The sequence below is a fragment of the Artemia franciscana genome, chromosome 1 (genome assembly GCF_032884065.1).
Source record: "Artemia franciscana chromosome 1, ASM3288406v1, whole genome shotgun sequence".
NCBI classification, from domain to species: Eukaryota; Metazoa; Arthropoda; class Branchiopoda; order Anostraca; family Artemiidae; genus Artemia; species Artemia franciscana.
Window position 1 is genome coordinate 67,600,299 of NC_088863.1, and position 17,507 is coordinate 67,617,805.

Here is a 17,507-nt window from a genome sequence, read left to right on the forward strand (position 1 = left end):
TAACACCTGCTGGTGAAACTAATGTTTCTCCTATTGTGTGTATATTTCCATTACTTATTATCAGCTGCCAAGTGTTGTAAAATATTTGCGTGCCTGTGTAGCTTTAATTTCGTTTGATTTTTATTTGTACATTCTCGCTGATATTCGCGCATCCTCTTAGGCAGGTCCGGAGTGCCTAGGAGGTGTGCCTCCCGGGTTGGAAAACGCTGCTCTGGCGAAACTAAGAACGGGACCGAGACGGCTTTTGAACTACTCTTACTTTTTAACTTACTTTTTAATGTGTAAATTTCCTTGCTGTTTCTTCATTTTATTTTCAGTAAAAAAAAAAATAATAAAGATCCTTAGGATAGAAATATGATTGTAAATAGTCTAGCTCTTTGTAAATAGTGGAAACTACTGGATTTCCTTTTTTTTCAACTATCAAACGACTGATCAATTCTTCCTTTGTCATGAACATGTATAACACCTTTATTGTTAAATCAGACCTATGTTCAAACTTTTGAATCACTCATCGTATCTAATCACTTATCTTTACGATAGGTTATTGCTGGTTTGGAATTCTTTACATTCAAAAGAAAAAAAATAATTGCATCACATGGCGTGCTTTTCAATTAATTCATTCGTTTTAAATACTCACCACATGACTTTGGGGTTGCAACTAGGCATAATATGATTTTACTACATCCCCCACAGCTTAATCAAATTTCAAAAATTAATTATAGACGATATTTAGTATCCAGGGTAAGCGAAAAGTCATACATACTGGAATTTGTGTGGGATTGGGTGATTAATTTAAGTTATAAGACAAAGTAGGACAGTCAATACGATGTAAGTTCTGCTTAAACACATACTATTTTTTAATGTCTTGTACTTTTACTGAGGGATGGGTGGACCTAGAGTCCCCTTAATCTGCGCTTTTCTTGTGGGTGAGTAACATCATCTGCTTAGAAAAGTTCTTTGTCTTGAGAAACGGGTTTTCGGCGTTTACTCCAGCCTGTTTAAATGTCCAAAAAATGTCTCGAGACGTTTGACTGAAAAAGTTCTCGGACTCGACACTTTCTTTTATCTTTTTTTTTTATTTAACCTTTTCCATGCCTACTATATCATCAAAATCAAATCTAAGTTCGCATAACCCCTATCTAATGCAGAAGTCGATATGCAGCCTTAACACTTGTATCATCAAATTAAGACAAGATAACACACTTTTCCAAATTGCCTATCAAAGTCTATCAAATTAGTCAAATTTGACCTTTAAGTTTTGGTTTGGATGATGGAACAATTTCTGTGGAGGTCTTGTCCTTATATGGTATACTAGATATTCACATTGAAGTGACTAGTGCTATGTATGAGAATAATAGTACGGCGGTTAAGGTAGAAAGTGGGGTTAGTGTATCCACAAAAAAAAATACAGCGTTAAACAATTTAGTAATTTTTAATCAGTTGGTGGTAAGTGACAATAGAATAAATATACAGGTCATGAACTCTATAACGTTTACAGTACACGGTGAGCTATTAATTTATGAAAAGTATTTTTTAGAAAGGCATACTTTTCTAAAAGCCTACCTAAGGGCTGCTTAAGATTATAAATATTCAAAACAATGTTAAAGTATTTGGCATGGAATTCAAGAATTCCTGGGGAACTTGATTAGGGCAAAAGCTATGGGACAACACAGAATTAAATGGAAGGTGAAACTTCTTTTTTAATATTTATATATATAAATTATGTTGATGGATTGAGTGCCTTCGATAAAATGTTGCAAAATCAATGAGTTTTGAAGGTCTTGAGAATTTAAAACACAACAGAAGATACGAAAATTAATGTTAAAGAGATTAAGTCGCTTAGACCAGATATAAATGAGGGTGAAGAAGTGATGTTAGGTGACTAAGGGGTATAGTCTAACTTACTTATGTAGTATCGTCAATAAAGGCGAGGATGCAGTGAAGATAGAAAAAGTAGAATAGCCAAGGCGATGGGTGTGTTTTCAGAGTTGAAAAACAGTTTGGAAGAATAGGTTGATAAGTCTAATAACTAAGATTAGAATATCTGAAGACACGGTAACGACATTGGCTAAGGTGCTTCGAAAACCTGAGGAATATTTGTGAAATGCTTTCTAAGGAAACTGTCAGGTTCTCATTGGAATGCTCATATGTCAAGCATTAAGATGTACGAAAAATGTGGTTCAATCCTGCTTTCTATGAGTATAAAGATAGGAAGGTTAAGATGGCTGGGCCAGGTTCTAAAGACCAAGGGTGTCATATAGCTAAAAATTCGGCTCGTTCCATTCATCTGGGGCGAAACAAAAATTCCATTAAGTCTAACGGATGAGCATAGGATAGAAAAGGTTCAGAGAAGGGCCACTAGATTGGTCCCATACCTTCAGCGCCTTTCTTATCCGCAGAGACTTTGTAGGCTTCAACTCCCGTCGTTGAAGCTTCGTAGATGTCGCAATGACCTTGTAAATGTGTTTCGTATAATTAAAGGAATGGATGATGTTGATCCAAATTTATTTTTTAAATTTAGCCATTATCACTCTGCTCGTCAGCATGATTATAAATTATATCCCCCAAAACCACTGAAAAAATTGGTCAATTATCTTTTGTTAGTAGAGTTGCCGGACCATGGAATGGTTTGCCTTTGGAGGTTGTCGAGGCAGAGAGTGTTCAAAATTTTAAGAGTGAATTAGTAAATACGCCTTTTTATTTAGACGCTTTTGCTGTGTAGTGTTGTTTTATTTAGAAGTTTTTGCTGTTTAATTTGTCGTTGCCAATTTACTTTAGATTAGTATTATGATTTTGTGTTTTTGTGTTTTTGCGACAAGCATTAATGCTTACCGCTATTCGTAATAATAAATAAATAATAAAAGAGGGTTTCTGTGCTTCTCTCTTTGCCTCAAACGGCTTGGTGCTGCAGTAACTTGTAGTAGTAGCAGTTGACAAAAAAGTCACTAAACTAGAAATTTTATAATAAGGGTCTTGGTGTTCTCTCTCCCCTCCATTTTCCTCCTGAATAGTTTTGGGTGCTCATTAGAAGGTAGATTGAAAGATCTAACCACCTTTTTGAGGGAGGGGGTCCGGGGAGAAATCCCCACTAACTTATATCAAAAAGGAATATCTTCGGAAACAAAAGTAAGTTTTAGTTCTTTATTCAAATTTAACAACAATTGGTAAGAAATCTGCTCTTAAACTATCAGAGCAAAACTTTAAGTGTTTGAAGAAAAAAGAAACAAATAACAACTGTCTCCCTTCTTGTACCTAGATGAATGCCTACCCTACTCTAGTTTCCTCTTTTCTTATTTTTCTGATTTTACAAGCTATTTGTGAATCAAACATCACCCTACTGTAGTTTCCTCTTTTCTTATTTTTCTGATTTTACAAGCTATTTGTGAATCAAACATCAAAACAAAGAACTTTTTTGTTGTTGTTTTGGCTTTCAAAAAATGCATTGCAATATTTTCTGCTTTTTTTTAATAAATCGAAAACCATAGATAACATTATAAAACAAATTGCCATTTTCAAATCAAATGTTGAGAATGTAATTTTGACAAGATATTCTGAAGTAGGACGTGCCGGCTTGTATTTACCTAGACGAAATGTTGGACTGCGAGTTTAATTATTGGTCTTGCGTCTTCATTAACTGCTGGCTGTAATCTCAATGCGGTCAAAAAAATTGTTTAATGAAATAAAACTTCAATTAAATAAAACAAATAAAACTATTATTAATTAAATAAAATATCGCTCTCAAAATATGTCAACTCAATATATTTCAGTAAATAGGTTTGTTTACAGTCATAAAGAGTTTTTATAGTTTTCTACAAATTTTAAGCTAACATTCGAGTTTAATAAATAAATAGATAAAAAAATTAAAAAATTATTCAGGATGCTTTTTACATTATTTCACGTTTGGGAGATTTATACATTTGTGTGTTTATTTTATTTAGATAAAAAAAAGTTCATTCAACAGTAAAGAGCTTATTTTTAAACTTAAAAGGATAAGAAAGTAACACATAACCAAGTAACAATGGATAGCAACTGCTATGGTCGTGAAGTATGAGGGCTGTTTTTGCACATAGATCGATATCTTTTTGTGGCGCTTTCATTTGTAATTAAGAAATCAATTGGAGTCAATTAATTATTCTTATTAATTGAAGTTAATTGGTGGTAGTTATTGTATTTGTAATTAATTGGAGCTAATTATGAATGAAAATAAATACGGCAATGATTCCTTTTATTGTTTGTTAATTGTTTTTTTTATGTAGGATTTAAATCGGAAATGGGCTAGTCTTCAACAGTTGACAGCCGAAAAGGCCCAACAGCTCGGATCGGCACACGAAGTACAGCGCTTCCATAGGGACGTTGATGAAACCAAGGATTGGATTCAGGTTTGTTCGATCATTAAAATAGGTTTCAGTTACTTAATAATAATTGACTAATTAGCTAATTATCATTTAGACAGAACTTGCTTTTTAAATATCGACGTAATACAAAAGTTTGTTATAGTCAAGATGTGCCACGCTGCACCAACAGAATTAGCTACATTTGGAATTAGTCAAAATTAATTAGTCTGAATCAGTCTGAATTAGCTAAATTCAGAATTAGTCAAAATTCTGACTTTGGTGAGGTCGTTTTTTTTCGAATTCAGTTGAAGTTTAGTTACTTGATAAATACCAAATATTATTTGTGAAATATGTTTCTAGGGTATTTTAATCTACGATATTCTCACAACCATCTGGATGACTTTTCACGATGGATATTTGACCGATTAGGACCATTCCTAAAATAATCTGTTTAAGTTATTGATGACCGAAAGAATTTCAAAATGTTTAAATATACGAACTTAGTAGCGAATTCTCGATAGTGCAATGGCCCATTGCTCCACTTTAGACCCCTGTGTCCTATGAATTAAAGATTGCTTGGGTGACTCATATTTCAGCCAGTTAAAGATTGCCCGTTAATTTTGACGCGTATATTGAGTGGGCGTTTTTTATCTTGCACCTTCACAGTGCAATCAGAGCATCAACTTATTAAATCCTACAGACCTTCATCAGTTTCATTCACCTTGCTAAACTACTAAATTGATGCTAAATTTGATGAATTTTACCACAGAATCTAAAAAATTGTGCATTTGGATCGCAGCTAAGTATTTGGCACCTGTCGGAATACCCATGGATATTAACCAGATGAAAACAGTTTTTACACACATTTCTGGGCTCTAAATCTGTTCCTGAGAGTTACATTCATCTAGCAAAAGTGTTTTAATTTCATGAAAATTCAATGCCATATAGGAGACAAAGGAATGGGGTCGTCACTTAAGGAAACAAATTTCATAGCAAACACAGCTACAATTGTTTCATGCTTCAGTATTTATTAGACTAGAAAAATATCAAAATTTTCATGCGAAACAACTAAAAATTTTACGAATTTCAGAAAAAAAGAATTTTTCTTTGTTTAGCGTCCCCATACAGACACAAGAAACTAATTTCATGTAGACTTTTGTGCACACATTCAACAGTTTCATTCACCTTGCTAAACTACTAAATTGATGCTAAATTTGATGAATTTTACCAGAATCTAAAAGATTGTGCATTTGGATCGCAGCTAAGTACTCTTAAGGAAACAAATTTCATAGCAAACACAGCTACTATTGTTTCATGCTTCAGAATTCATTAGACTAGAAAAATATCAAAATTTTCATGCGAAACAACTAAAAATTTTACGAACTTCAGAAAAAAGAATTTTTCTTTGTTTACCGTTCCCATACAGACAAATGAAACTGTAATTTCATGTAGACTTTTGTGCACACATTCAGCAGTTTCATTCACCTTGCTAAACTACTAAATTGATGCTAAATTTGATGAATTTTACCAGAATCTAAAAGATTGTGCATTTGGATCGCAGCTAAGTACTTAGCAACAGTCGGAATACCCATGAATCTTAACCCAAGGATCTTTCATTATGCCTATAATGTCATGTTGAACAAATATTCGGCAAACTAGGGAATTGTAAATTTTTGCTTTATCGTTTTTAGTGAATATCTTCACGAAGGCATAACATTCAGGGTGTGAGGTGACAGGGTGACAGCGTTGTAAAGACTGGCGAGGTTAAATCAGCTGAAACGATGCTTCTCGGAAATATTTGAAGCATAGGAGGCAGATTAACAACAAGAGATTTAGATGATCACAAGACTGTCAGTTATACTAAAGAATGTGTGTGATACTAAAGAATGTCTCCATGAAAAGTTTTTGCTAACCTCATGTTCTTTTTCTCATCGACAACATTTAAGAATACAAGAATAAGTTCAGAAGCTCTTTTTTATTCAAGGCCTATGAATAAGCCTTGTTAATATTGATATGCCATTTACGCATCGAAAAAAAAAAATCCTTTTTAGTAGATCTGAAAATTGAAAAACACTACGCCTTTTAATAGCCTTACGTCTAATTAATAGCCTTTTAATACGCCTTTAATTAAACAATTTTTTTCTAAGGGAAGTAATTTTTCTAAAGGAAGTAAAGGGCGAAGTTGAAACTTAAACAAACAAAAATTATTGTTTCATAGTCTACCTAACATACATCAATAAAGCTAGTGCGAATAAACTAACTGATAATATTTTCCTATATTTCAAAGATTATGAAAAACTAGTGTTTTACTGAAAGCACAACACAATTAGAAGTTTTGGTACAGTAGAAGGAAACTGATTAAGGACACTTTTAGAAATATATCTAGCATTTTGGAAATTTCGCTTTTTTTTCTTCTTTTTTTAATGTACTTTGGTCATTTCTGCACAATGGCTCTGAAAAGGACATTTCATGATTAGTTTGCAAACAAGTCCAGAGTGAAACAGTCTTGATAGTCTAACATTTCGTGATGTTGGAATTGATACGTCTGGTGCAGCAATAGATGTTTCATGGAATGGAATAGTCTTCAAGACGATAGTTTGAACCGTTAGGTCGACAGGCTCTTCTTCTGACTCCATGCTTGACGGAACATCAACAGGATATTTATTCTCCTCGTGTATATCTGCTTTAATGTTAGAATTTTGTGATGCTGGAATTGATACTTCTGGTGCAGCAATAGATGTTTCATGGAATGGAATAGTCTTCAAGACGATAGTTTGAACCGGTAGGTCGACAGGCTCTTCTTCTGACTCCATGCTTGACGAAACATCAACAGGATATTTATTCTCCTCGTGTATATCAACTTTAATGTTTCATGTAATGGAATAGTCTTCAAGACGATAGTTTGAACCGGTAGATCATCTATGAAGTCGACAAGCTCTTCTTCTGACTATGCTTGACGGAACATCGACAGGATATTTATTCTCCTCGTGTATATCAGCTTTAATATTAGAATTTTGTGTTGCTAGAATTGATACTTCTGGTACAGCAACAGATGTTTCATGGAATGGAATAGTATCAAAGACGATAATTTGAACCGGTAGATTGTTTTTGTTATTTTTTTATTGTCGAATGGAACACACTGCCTTTCCATTTACAGAACTTAACAAATGAAAACAGAAAACAGGTATAATATTTTAAAACAAAGCAGTGGAAATAAGAAAAGCAACAAGCTTTAAGAAAATCAAATATTTCAACTTCGCGTCCGGAAGCCTTTCGATTAATTGAAACAATTGTCACTATTCCTGATTCAGTGTCAGATGGTAATTGTTTCTCACTAGACTTTTTTTTTCGAAACAGTTCCTGCTGCAACCATGATGTTAAATAGCAATTACAACAGTGTAAATCACTCGAACAATGATTTTCTTATAAATGAGGACAGGGTTTTTTTATAATATATTTCTAAAATTTTTCAGTCATAAAATTGTTCAAGTTAAACAAGCTCATTTTTTCCAGAAGTAGTTTTGATGACATTTACTTAGATCACCTAAGTAAATTGTCAGTGTTTTTAATTTGGATCCCAGCCAATTTTCTTCAATTACATAGCGTCTTCCAGAGGCCAACTGTTCAATTTGTCTGCCATCAGAATTTCTGGGTAAGAGTATTGCAATATTCTTCGTTATCTTCATCGCACGCTTCAATGCCATAAATATATCAACTGCCATTGTTCTGAAGTCGAATAAGCTCTGTTTAAGATATTCTGGGCCTCCCCAAGGAGGGTCAATGAAAACAACATCAGCTTGTAATGTGCTCGAAAGCTTAAAAAAGTCACCTACTATAAATTCGATCTTATCCTCGACTCCATAGACTGCTGCGTTGTTGCGTGCCATCTCGATTTTCAAAGGATCTATATCAATAGCAATGACTCTTCTGCACACCAATGCTAGCTGAATAGTAATCCCGCCGACTCCACAAAATGCATCTATCACCGTATCGCACCGACAACGTTCAGCTATTTGTTTAGCTGTGTCTTCGAATGTTGTCGAATACCACGCTTCTCGATCTAATAAAATTCCTTTGTCGAATTTTTTAAAAATTTTGAATCGCTGATTCCAATATTTATAGGAAGTGGATTCACTTTTCATCCACTCTGGAGGTTCTTCGATTTTACAATCTTCAACGAACAAACCTGAATCCCTACTTACGTTTCTACTATAAACACTGCCTCTCCCTCTGTTGAATTCTCCATTTCTTCTGCCTCTGTCTGCAAAATAATTAGCTTCGGCATTGTAAGGATCTCCTTTTACTCTAGTATTGCTCGGAGCGTAACTTACGCTGCCTTCGTTTATCTCATACCTACTTCCTCTCCCTCTTCCTTCGTTAAAATATGGCCTTCCACTGCCCCTGTTATCTTCTTTTATTTCGCTGCCTCTGCTAATTCTTGAACTTCCTCGGCCTCGGTTAAAATTTGGCCATCCTCTACTTCTGTTAAAGTCATACTTCTCTTCACCTATTTTAAAGTTGGACAATCCTCTACCTCTGTTAAAGTCAGATATTTCTCTGTCCTTTTTAAAGTGCGAACATCCTCTGCCTTTACCCTCTTCATAGGTACTGTCTCTATCTCTGTTAAGGTGAAATGTTTGTCCTCTGCCTCTGTTTATAGCACGCATATACCCCGTCCGTGGATTGTCGCTATTTTTACCCCCTCTGTCTCTATAAGTATTATTTCGATTTTCAGGATAGTTGTGTTTTATTTCCGGCAAACTTTCTAAGTCTTTACGAGGACTCGTCTTCACCAGAGCTTCTTCATCCCGTTGATTTTTATTGTTCATCATCTGATCTGAGACATTTTTCTCAAAAGGACGTGTTGGAATTACTGATGGGTTTTCGTACTGTTCAATTCCAGAAAGTGGACATTCAGGGGGGGAGTCATCTGGGAGATTGGATTCATGCTTTTCTGGTACATCTGGCTCGACGTTAGCATTTTGTGGTGTTGGAATTGAAGCCTCTGGTGCAGCAACAGATGTTTCAGGGACTGGAATGGTCTCCAAGATAACAGTAGGTGCAAGTAAACCATCCATGGGGTCGACAGGCATCACTGGACGAGATTGATCCCGTTGATCTTTATTGTTCATCTTCTGATCAGAGGCATTTTTCTCAAAAGGATTTGTTGAAATTACTGATATCTGTTCGTGCTGTTCAATTCCAGGAAGTGGACATTCATGGGGGGAGTCATCTGGGAGATTGGATTCATTCTTCTCTGGTACATCTGGCTCAACGTTAACATTTTGTGGTGTTGGAGTTGAAGTCTCTTGTACAGCAACAGATGTTTCAAGGACTGGAATGGTCTCCAAGATAACAGTAGGCACTTGTAAACCATCCATGGGGTCGACAGGCATCACTGGACGAGATTGATCCCGTTGATCTATATTGTTCATCATCTGATCTAAGACATTTTTCTCCAAAGGATGTATTAGTCTAACAGATCGTTTTTCTTGCTGTTCAATTCCAGGAAGTGGACATTCAGGGGGGGAGTCATCTGGGAGATTGGATTCATTCTTCTCTGGTACATCTGGCTCAATGTTAGCATTTTGTGGTGTTTGAATTGAAATCTCTGGTGCAGCAACAGATGTTTCAGGGACTGGAATGGTCTCAAAGATAACAGTAAGCGCAGGCAAACCATCAATGGGTTCGACAGGCATCACTGGACGAGATTGATCCAGTTGATCTTTATTGTTCATCTTCTGATCTGAGACGTTTTTCTCCAAAGGATGTATTAGTGTTACAGATCGTTTGTCTTGCTGTTCAATTCCAGGAAGTGGACATTCAGGGGGGGAGTCATCTGGGAGATGGGATTCATTCTTCTCTGGTACGTCTGGCTCAACGTTAGCATTTTGTAGTGTTGGAATTGAAACCTCTGGTGCAGCAACAGAGGTTTCAGGGACTGGAATGGTCTCCGAGATAACAGTAGGCGCAGGTAAATCATCCATGGGGTCGACAGGCATCACTGGACGAGATATAGGTTCTTCTAACGCTATGGTTGACGGAACATCAGCAGAATATTTATTCTCTTGTGTTTCTGCCTCAATGTTGGCGTTTTGTGGTGTTGGCACCGGTGCAGCAAAAGATGTTTCATAGATTGGAATGGTCTCCAAGGCTATAATATGCACCGGTAGATCATCTATGGGGTCGACAGGCTGTTCTTCTGACTCTGTGCTTGACGGATCATCAACAGGATTTTTTCCAGGTTCTTTGGAAACTAATTTTGAGGTGTGAAGAAGTGACTTTACACTTTCGCTATCTCTTGCAGCCCGTGAGTTTTTCTCGTTGTGTGATTGCTTCGGAGTAACAGTGTCAAGTGTAAAATCTTGCTCTGCTTGAATATGCTCCTCGGAGGTATTCTTTATTTTATCTTCATTAATTAGCTTGATGTCACTCTTCTCATTAGGAGGGGAGCACCTATCTTCTCTTGAAGATTTGAATTTTTTAATAGCCCAGAAAAGGGAAAATCCAGCACCCGCAACTGAAGCGCCAAGAATAAAACCTTTCCAAAACATCTTACTTTTACAGCTTTTCTCAACTAAATGATTGCTTATGGAATCGTAAGGTAATTTATATCGAAAGAGACGTCATTTTGAATAAGGAAGTGACGTCATTTTTGAATAAGGAAGTGATGTCATTTTTTAAGCGGCCGAGAGGATTCTTATGATATGATGTGATATAGATGCAATTTGAAATGCGTTTATAACTACATGACGTCATACTTTCATAATCTATGCAAAAGAAGAAAATAGATTGAAATTGCCAAAATGTACCTGAGAATTATGTCAATGGTCTTTAATGAATCTTTAAAAAAAACTAATATTCGTAAAAAGAGAAACATAATAAAGACTTATGACATATTGGTTAAATATGATAATTTATTTAAACTCAGAAAGACAAATATATACATTAATTTACGTTACGTTATGTCATTGGAAAAAGGCCCATTAAGCAGTTTCTAGATAATCGGTAGTCTATTATTGATTCAACACTTGTTCTAATTTTGTGTTTAGAATTAAAACTGTTTATAATAAAAAGTGCTTGATTATAAGCAGCCTTCAAAAGAAATTTACTTCACATATCTTACCTTTTAAACTTGCCTTTTCCTTCTTAGATGTGGTCATGCAAACGATAAATCAACCCTATACCAATAGAAAATGGTTGAACTTAACCATTCCCTTACTTATTTTTGGCAGTATTATAATTAAAGATATCCACGGAAGTTGCAAAAAGTCAAAAAAAAAACCTTGAAGATAAAATAGAAGTCATTAATTTGAAATGTCTTCAAATTAACAAAATCATTTCAATATTAAAACACATGATCAATAAAATAGAAATGAATAAAGCAAAATCGATTGTTCAATATCAAAGAAAATATGCGGCTTAGATCCCTTGTGACTAGAATGCTGCACAGTGCCAAAGTGGAATTTTCTTGATCTGATTCCACTAGCAATCTTCTTGCTAGTATTTATTATAGTATTTAGTTTTCGAGGATTTTTGGGTGGGGGTCAGATAGTTGGTATTTCACTTTATGGTAAGTGGAAAGTTTGTTGGATTTCACAGTCATCAGATGAATCTGGTGTAAACCATCTGTTGTTAAATCATCCTCATAAATAGTGAGGGAAGAGCTCAAAATCCTTTAAAAGCTCTAATTTAAACATTAAAGAAAAAAAATGTCCAATTTTTCACTTGAGACATGTGTGCCGAACGGAGTTAAGTTCATCTAGCGAGGTTTGGACATACGAACAATTAACCAGTTATTTGAATAGTAAATATTTTAAGTTGAGATTACAATTTTTTAGATTTTAATCATTTTTGAAACATGAGAATTAAATTTTAGGTTACTTTCTAACAAAATATCTAAGAGCTTTACAGTCTACGGTGCAAAGTTATAGGTCAGTACGGTCAATTATATTTGTTTTAAGGAAAAAATTGTCAAAACGGAGGTATTTTACGGTTCAGTTAATTAAGCTCACCTAGATTGGTTGTAGTCGGGATCCCAAACGTGTATACATAAAGAAAATTAAGTTCCTCTTAACCGTAAAAGGTCTAAGCAGTAGTTCGTAACATTACCGAAAAGTGTTAGGAATGTAAAAGCGCTTAATTGAGTTCCCTGGGCAGGCTCATAAAGAATATTGGGAAGTTAGACTTATCCCCATTTTAAAGGAGGAAACAGTACTCCCGATCAGACGGATAACTGATTAGGACTCTAATAATGAATTTCTATATATCAGGTTCCTTTTATGGGCAAGAACAACTGAGTGGTACAGATCGGCAAAAAGAATTTGAAATACCAGTACTTGTTACATCTTAGGCTTTAAGCTAAGGGTTCTAGAACATAATATTAGGAGCTTAAGATTTTTATGAACGGAATGACTGTACTTTTACGAATTCGCTAGTTTATCATTCTTTGCGAAATCTACACTAGATTTGTACTAACATAAACATTCGAGCTTATATTCTGAAACTTCAAGCCACGGTTACGAGAGTGGTTAAGTACAAACTTTAAAAGGTGAGTTCATCGGAAGGTTGGAGGAAGATAAGCTATGACTTATTAAGGGAAATAGTCTGAGGTACTTGTTTCATAAGACAATATATCAAACAATGAAGTATGCAAAAAATGGGTTTAATCCTTCTTGCTAGGTCTGTCATTGCAATAAGGTCTAGACCATTGGGTTATGTTGAAGGATAATTGGACACCTTGCTGAAAGATCCCACTGTTAAAAGATTAAAAATGTTAAAGGCTGCCAATAACTGTGCCATTTGACAATCTATCTGGAATTAAAGGGAAAGTAAAATAAATTCTTGGCTAAATTCTAAAATTCTTGGCTAAAAATTGAGGTATCTTTATCTTACGAATGGGTGATCGGATATTAATGCAACTTGATATATTGAAGGATCTTATGTCTCAGATGTTCCATTTTCAATTCGAATCGGATCTGGGGACACAGGGGGTTGCAGGGGGGAAACAGAAATCTTGGAAAACGCTTAGAGTGGATAGATCAAGATGAAACTTGATGGGAAGAATAATCACATGTTTTAGATACGTGATTGACAAAATTGGAATGGATCTGTTCACTTTGGAGGAGCTGGGCGGTGTTGATTTGGAAAAATAAAAAAATTGAGGAGTTTTTAACTCCTATGAGGCAAAAAGATGTTTTAAATAAGGAAGTAGGAAATTCACGAGAGAGGACAAAGAACGAAGCTGTGGATAGATCTGGGAGATGGGAAAGCATGCGCAGCTGTTTTGCCATCTAGTAGCAGGGTCCTTTAATGTTTGTTCTGTAGTTGTATTGATAGTGTGTCATTCTAAACCCATAAAAAAAAAATTATAACGCCTTGACTTTGAAAATTTTACATTTATTGTCGAAGCAATTTCCAGTCGTAAACTATCCTGAACACTTGGAGCTGGGACATGAGCTTTGTTCGATTCAATGCACCATACTTTTGGACGGCTATGTCGTTTTCTAAGAATCCTAAAAAATGCGTAAATTCGTGTTTTTGGAGATACTTGTCAGTTTTTTTCATAGATTCGATTAGTGAGTCTGAAAAGTCAGCAAAACTCCTGTTGGATTTTTTTTTTAATATTTATAAACAATTTTCTCACCTTCATATTACCATCTTTACGTAAAGCTTGTCTCTCCATCCCCTTTTACCCCCTGTCGAAACGAACTTACCTGAAAATAATGTTAAAACTAATAATTTGTGGCTGAGATTTTTTTTAATATCTATAAACAGTTTTCTCATCTTCATATTACCATCTTGACGTAAAGCTTGTTTTTCCATCCCCTTTTATCCCCGTTCAATATTTGTCGAAACGAACCTACCTGAAAATAATGCTAAAACTAATAATTTGTGGCTGAGATTTTTTTAATATCTATAAACAGTTTTCTCACCGTCATATTACCATCTTTACGTAAAGCTTGTTTCTCCATCCCCTTTTATCCTCGTTCAATATTTGTCGAAACGAACCTACCCGAAAATAATGTTAAAACTAATAATTTGTGGCTGAGATTTTTTTAATATCTATAAACAGTTTTCTCACCGTCATATTACCATCTTTACGTAAAGCTTGTTTTTCCATCCCTTTTTATCCCCGTTCAATATTTGTCGAAACGAACCTACCTCAAAATAATGTTAAAACTAATAATTTGTGGCTGAGATTTTTTTAATATCTATAAACAGTTTTCTCATCTTCATATTACCATCTTGACGTAAAGCTTGTTTTTCCATCCCCTTTTATCCCCGTTCAATATTTGTCGAAACGAACCTACCTGAAAATAATGCTAAAACTAATAATTTGTGGCTGAGATTTTTTTAATATCTATAAACAGTTTTCTCACCGTCATATTACCATCTTTACGTAAAGCTTGTTTCTCCATCCCCTTTTATCCTCGTTCAATATTTGTCGAAACGAACCTACCCGAAAATAATGTTAAAACTAATAATTTGTGGCTGAGATTTTTTTTAATATCTATAAACAGTTTTCTCATCTTCATATTACCATCTTGACGTAAAGCTTGTTTTTCCATCCCCTTTTATCCCCGTTCAATATTTGTCGAAACGAACCTACCTGAAAATAATGCTAAAACTAATAATTTGTGGCTGAGATTTTTTTAATATCTATAAACAGTTTTCTCACCGTCATATTACCATCTTTACGTAAAGCTTGTTTTTCCATCCCCTTTTATCCTCGTTCAATATTTGTCGAAACGAACCTACCCGAAAATAATGTTAAAACTAATAATTTGTGGCTGAGATTTTTTTTAATATCTATAAACAGTTTTCTCACCGTCATATTACCATCTTTACGTAAAGCTTGTTTTTCCATCCCTTTTTATCCCCGTTCAATATTTGTCGAAACGAACCTACCTCAAAATAATGTTAAAACTAATAAATTGTGGCTGAGATTTTTTTAATATCTATAAACAGTTTTCTCATCTTCATATTACCATCTTGACGTAAAGCTTGTTTTTCCATCCCCTTTTATCCCCGTTCAATATTTGTCGAAACGAACCTACCTGAAAATAATGTTAAAACTAATAATTTGTGGCTGAGATTTTTTTAATATCTATAAACAGTTTTCTCACCGTCATATTACCATCTTTACGTAAAGCTTGTTTCTCCATCCCCTTTTATCCTCGTTCAATATTTGTCGAAACGAACCTACCCGAAAATAATGTTAAAACTAATAATTTGTGGCTGAGATTTTTTTTTAATATCTAAAAACAGTTTTCTCACCGTCATATTACCATCTTTACGTAAAGCTTGTTTTTCCATCCCTTTTTATCCCCGTTCAATATTTGTCGAAACGAACCTACCTCAAAATAATGTTAAAACTAATAATTTGTGGCTGAGATTTTTTTAATATCTATAAACAGTTTTCTCATCTTCATATTACCATCTTGACGTAAAGCTTGTTTTTCCATCCCCTTTTATCCCCGTTCAATATTTGTCGAAACGAACCTACCTGAAAATAATGCTAAAACTAATAATTTGTGGCTGAGATTTTTTTAATATCTATAAACAGTTTTCTCACCGTCATATTACCATCTTTACGTAAAGCTTGTTTCTCCATCCCCTTTTATCCTCGTTCAATATTTGTCGAAACGAACCTACCCGAAAATAATGTTAAAACTAATAATTTGTGGCTGAGATTTTTTTTAATATCTATAAACAGTTTTCTCATCTTCATATTACCATCTTGACGTAAAGCTTGTTTTTCCATCCCCTTTTATCCCCGTTCAATATTTGTCGAAACGAACCTACCTGAAAATAATGCTAAAACTAATAATTTGTGGCTGAGATTTTTTTAATATCTATAAACAGTTTTCTCACCGTCATATTACCATCTTTACGTAAAGCTTGTTTCTCCATCCCCTTTTATCCTCGTTCAATATTTGTCGAAACGAACCTACCCGAAAATAATGTTAAAACTAATAATTTGTGGCTGAGATTTTTTTTAATATCTATAAACAGTTTTCTCACCGTCATATTACTATCTTTACGTAAAGCTTGTTTTTCCATCCCTTTTTATCCCCGTTCAATATTTGTCGAAACGAACCTACCTCAAAATAATGTTAAAACTAATAATTTGTGGCTGAGATTTTTTTAATATCTATAAACAGTTTTCTCATCTTCATATTACCATCTTGACGTAAAGCTTGTTTTTCCATCCCCTTTTATCCCCGTTCAATATTTGTCGAAACGAACCTACCTGAAAATAATGCTAAAATTAATAATTTGTGGCTGAGATTTTTTTAATATCTATAAACAGTTTTCTCACCGTCATATTACCATCTTTACGTAAAGCTTGTTTCTCCATCCCCTTTTATCCTCGTTCAATATTTGTCGAAACGAACCTACCCGAAAATAATGTTAAAACTAATAATTTGTGGCTGCGATTTTTTTTAATATCTATAAACAGTTTTCTCACCGTCATATTACCATCTTTACGTAAAGCTTGTTTTTCCATCCCTTTTTGTCCCCGTTCAATATTTGTCGAAACGAACCTACCTCAAAATAATGTTAAAACTAATAATTTGTGGCTGAGATTTTTTTTAATATCTATAAACAGTTTTCTCATCTTCATATTACCATCTTTACGTAAAGCTTGTTTTTCCATCCCCTTTTATCCCCGTTCAATATTTGTCGAAACGAACCTACCTGAAAATAATGCTAAAACTAATAATTTGTGGCTGAGATTTTTTTAATATCTATAAACAGTTTTCTCACCGTCATATTACCATCTTTACGTAAAGCTTGTTTCTCCATCCCCTTTTATCCTCGTTCAATATTTGTCGAAACGAACCTACCCGAAAATAATGTTAAAACTAATAATTTGTGGCTGAGATTTTTTTTAATATCTATAAACAGTTTTCTCACCGTCATATTACCATCTTTACGTAAAGCTTGTTTTTCCATCCCTTTTTGTCCCCGTTCAATATTTGTCGAAACGAACCTACCTCAAAATAATGTTAAAACTAATAAATTGTGGCTGAGATTTTTTTAATATCTATAAACAGTTTTCTCATCTTCATATTACCATCTTGACGTAAAGCTTGTTTTTCCATCCCCTTTTATCCCCGTTCAATATTTGTCGAAACGAACCTACCTGAAAATAATGCTAAAACT

General features: G+C 34.4%; 1 protein-coding gene across 1 annotated transcript in view; it reads left to right on the forward strand.

The window, feature by feature from the left end:
• Window positions 1-17,507, forward strand: part of LOC136033169 (spectrin alpha chain-like) — a gene marked incomplete at its 3' end in the record, with an annotated part of 117,795 nt that overhangs the window by 82,033 nt on the left and 18,255 nt on the right. The window contains 1 exon segment of the mRNA XM_065713855.1: window positions 4,257-4,379. Coding sequence (XP_065569927.1) covers window positions 4,257-4,379 — 123 coding nt within the window.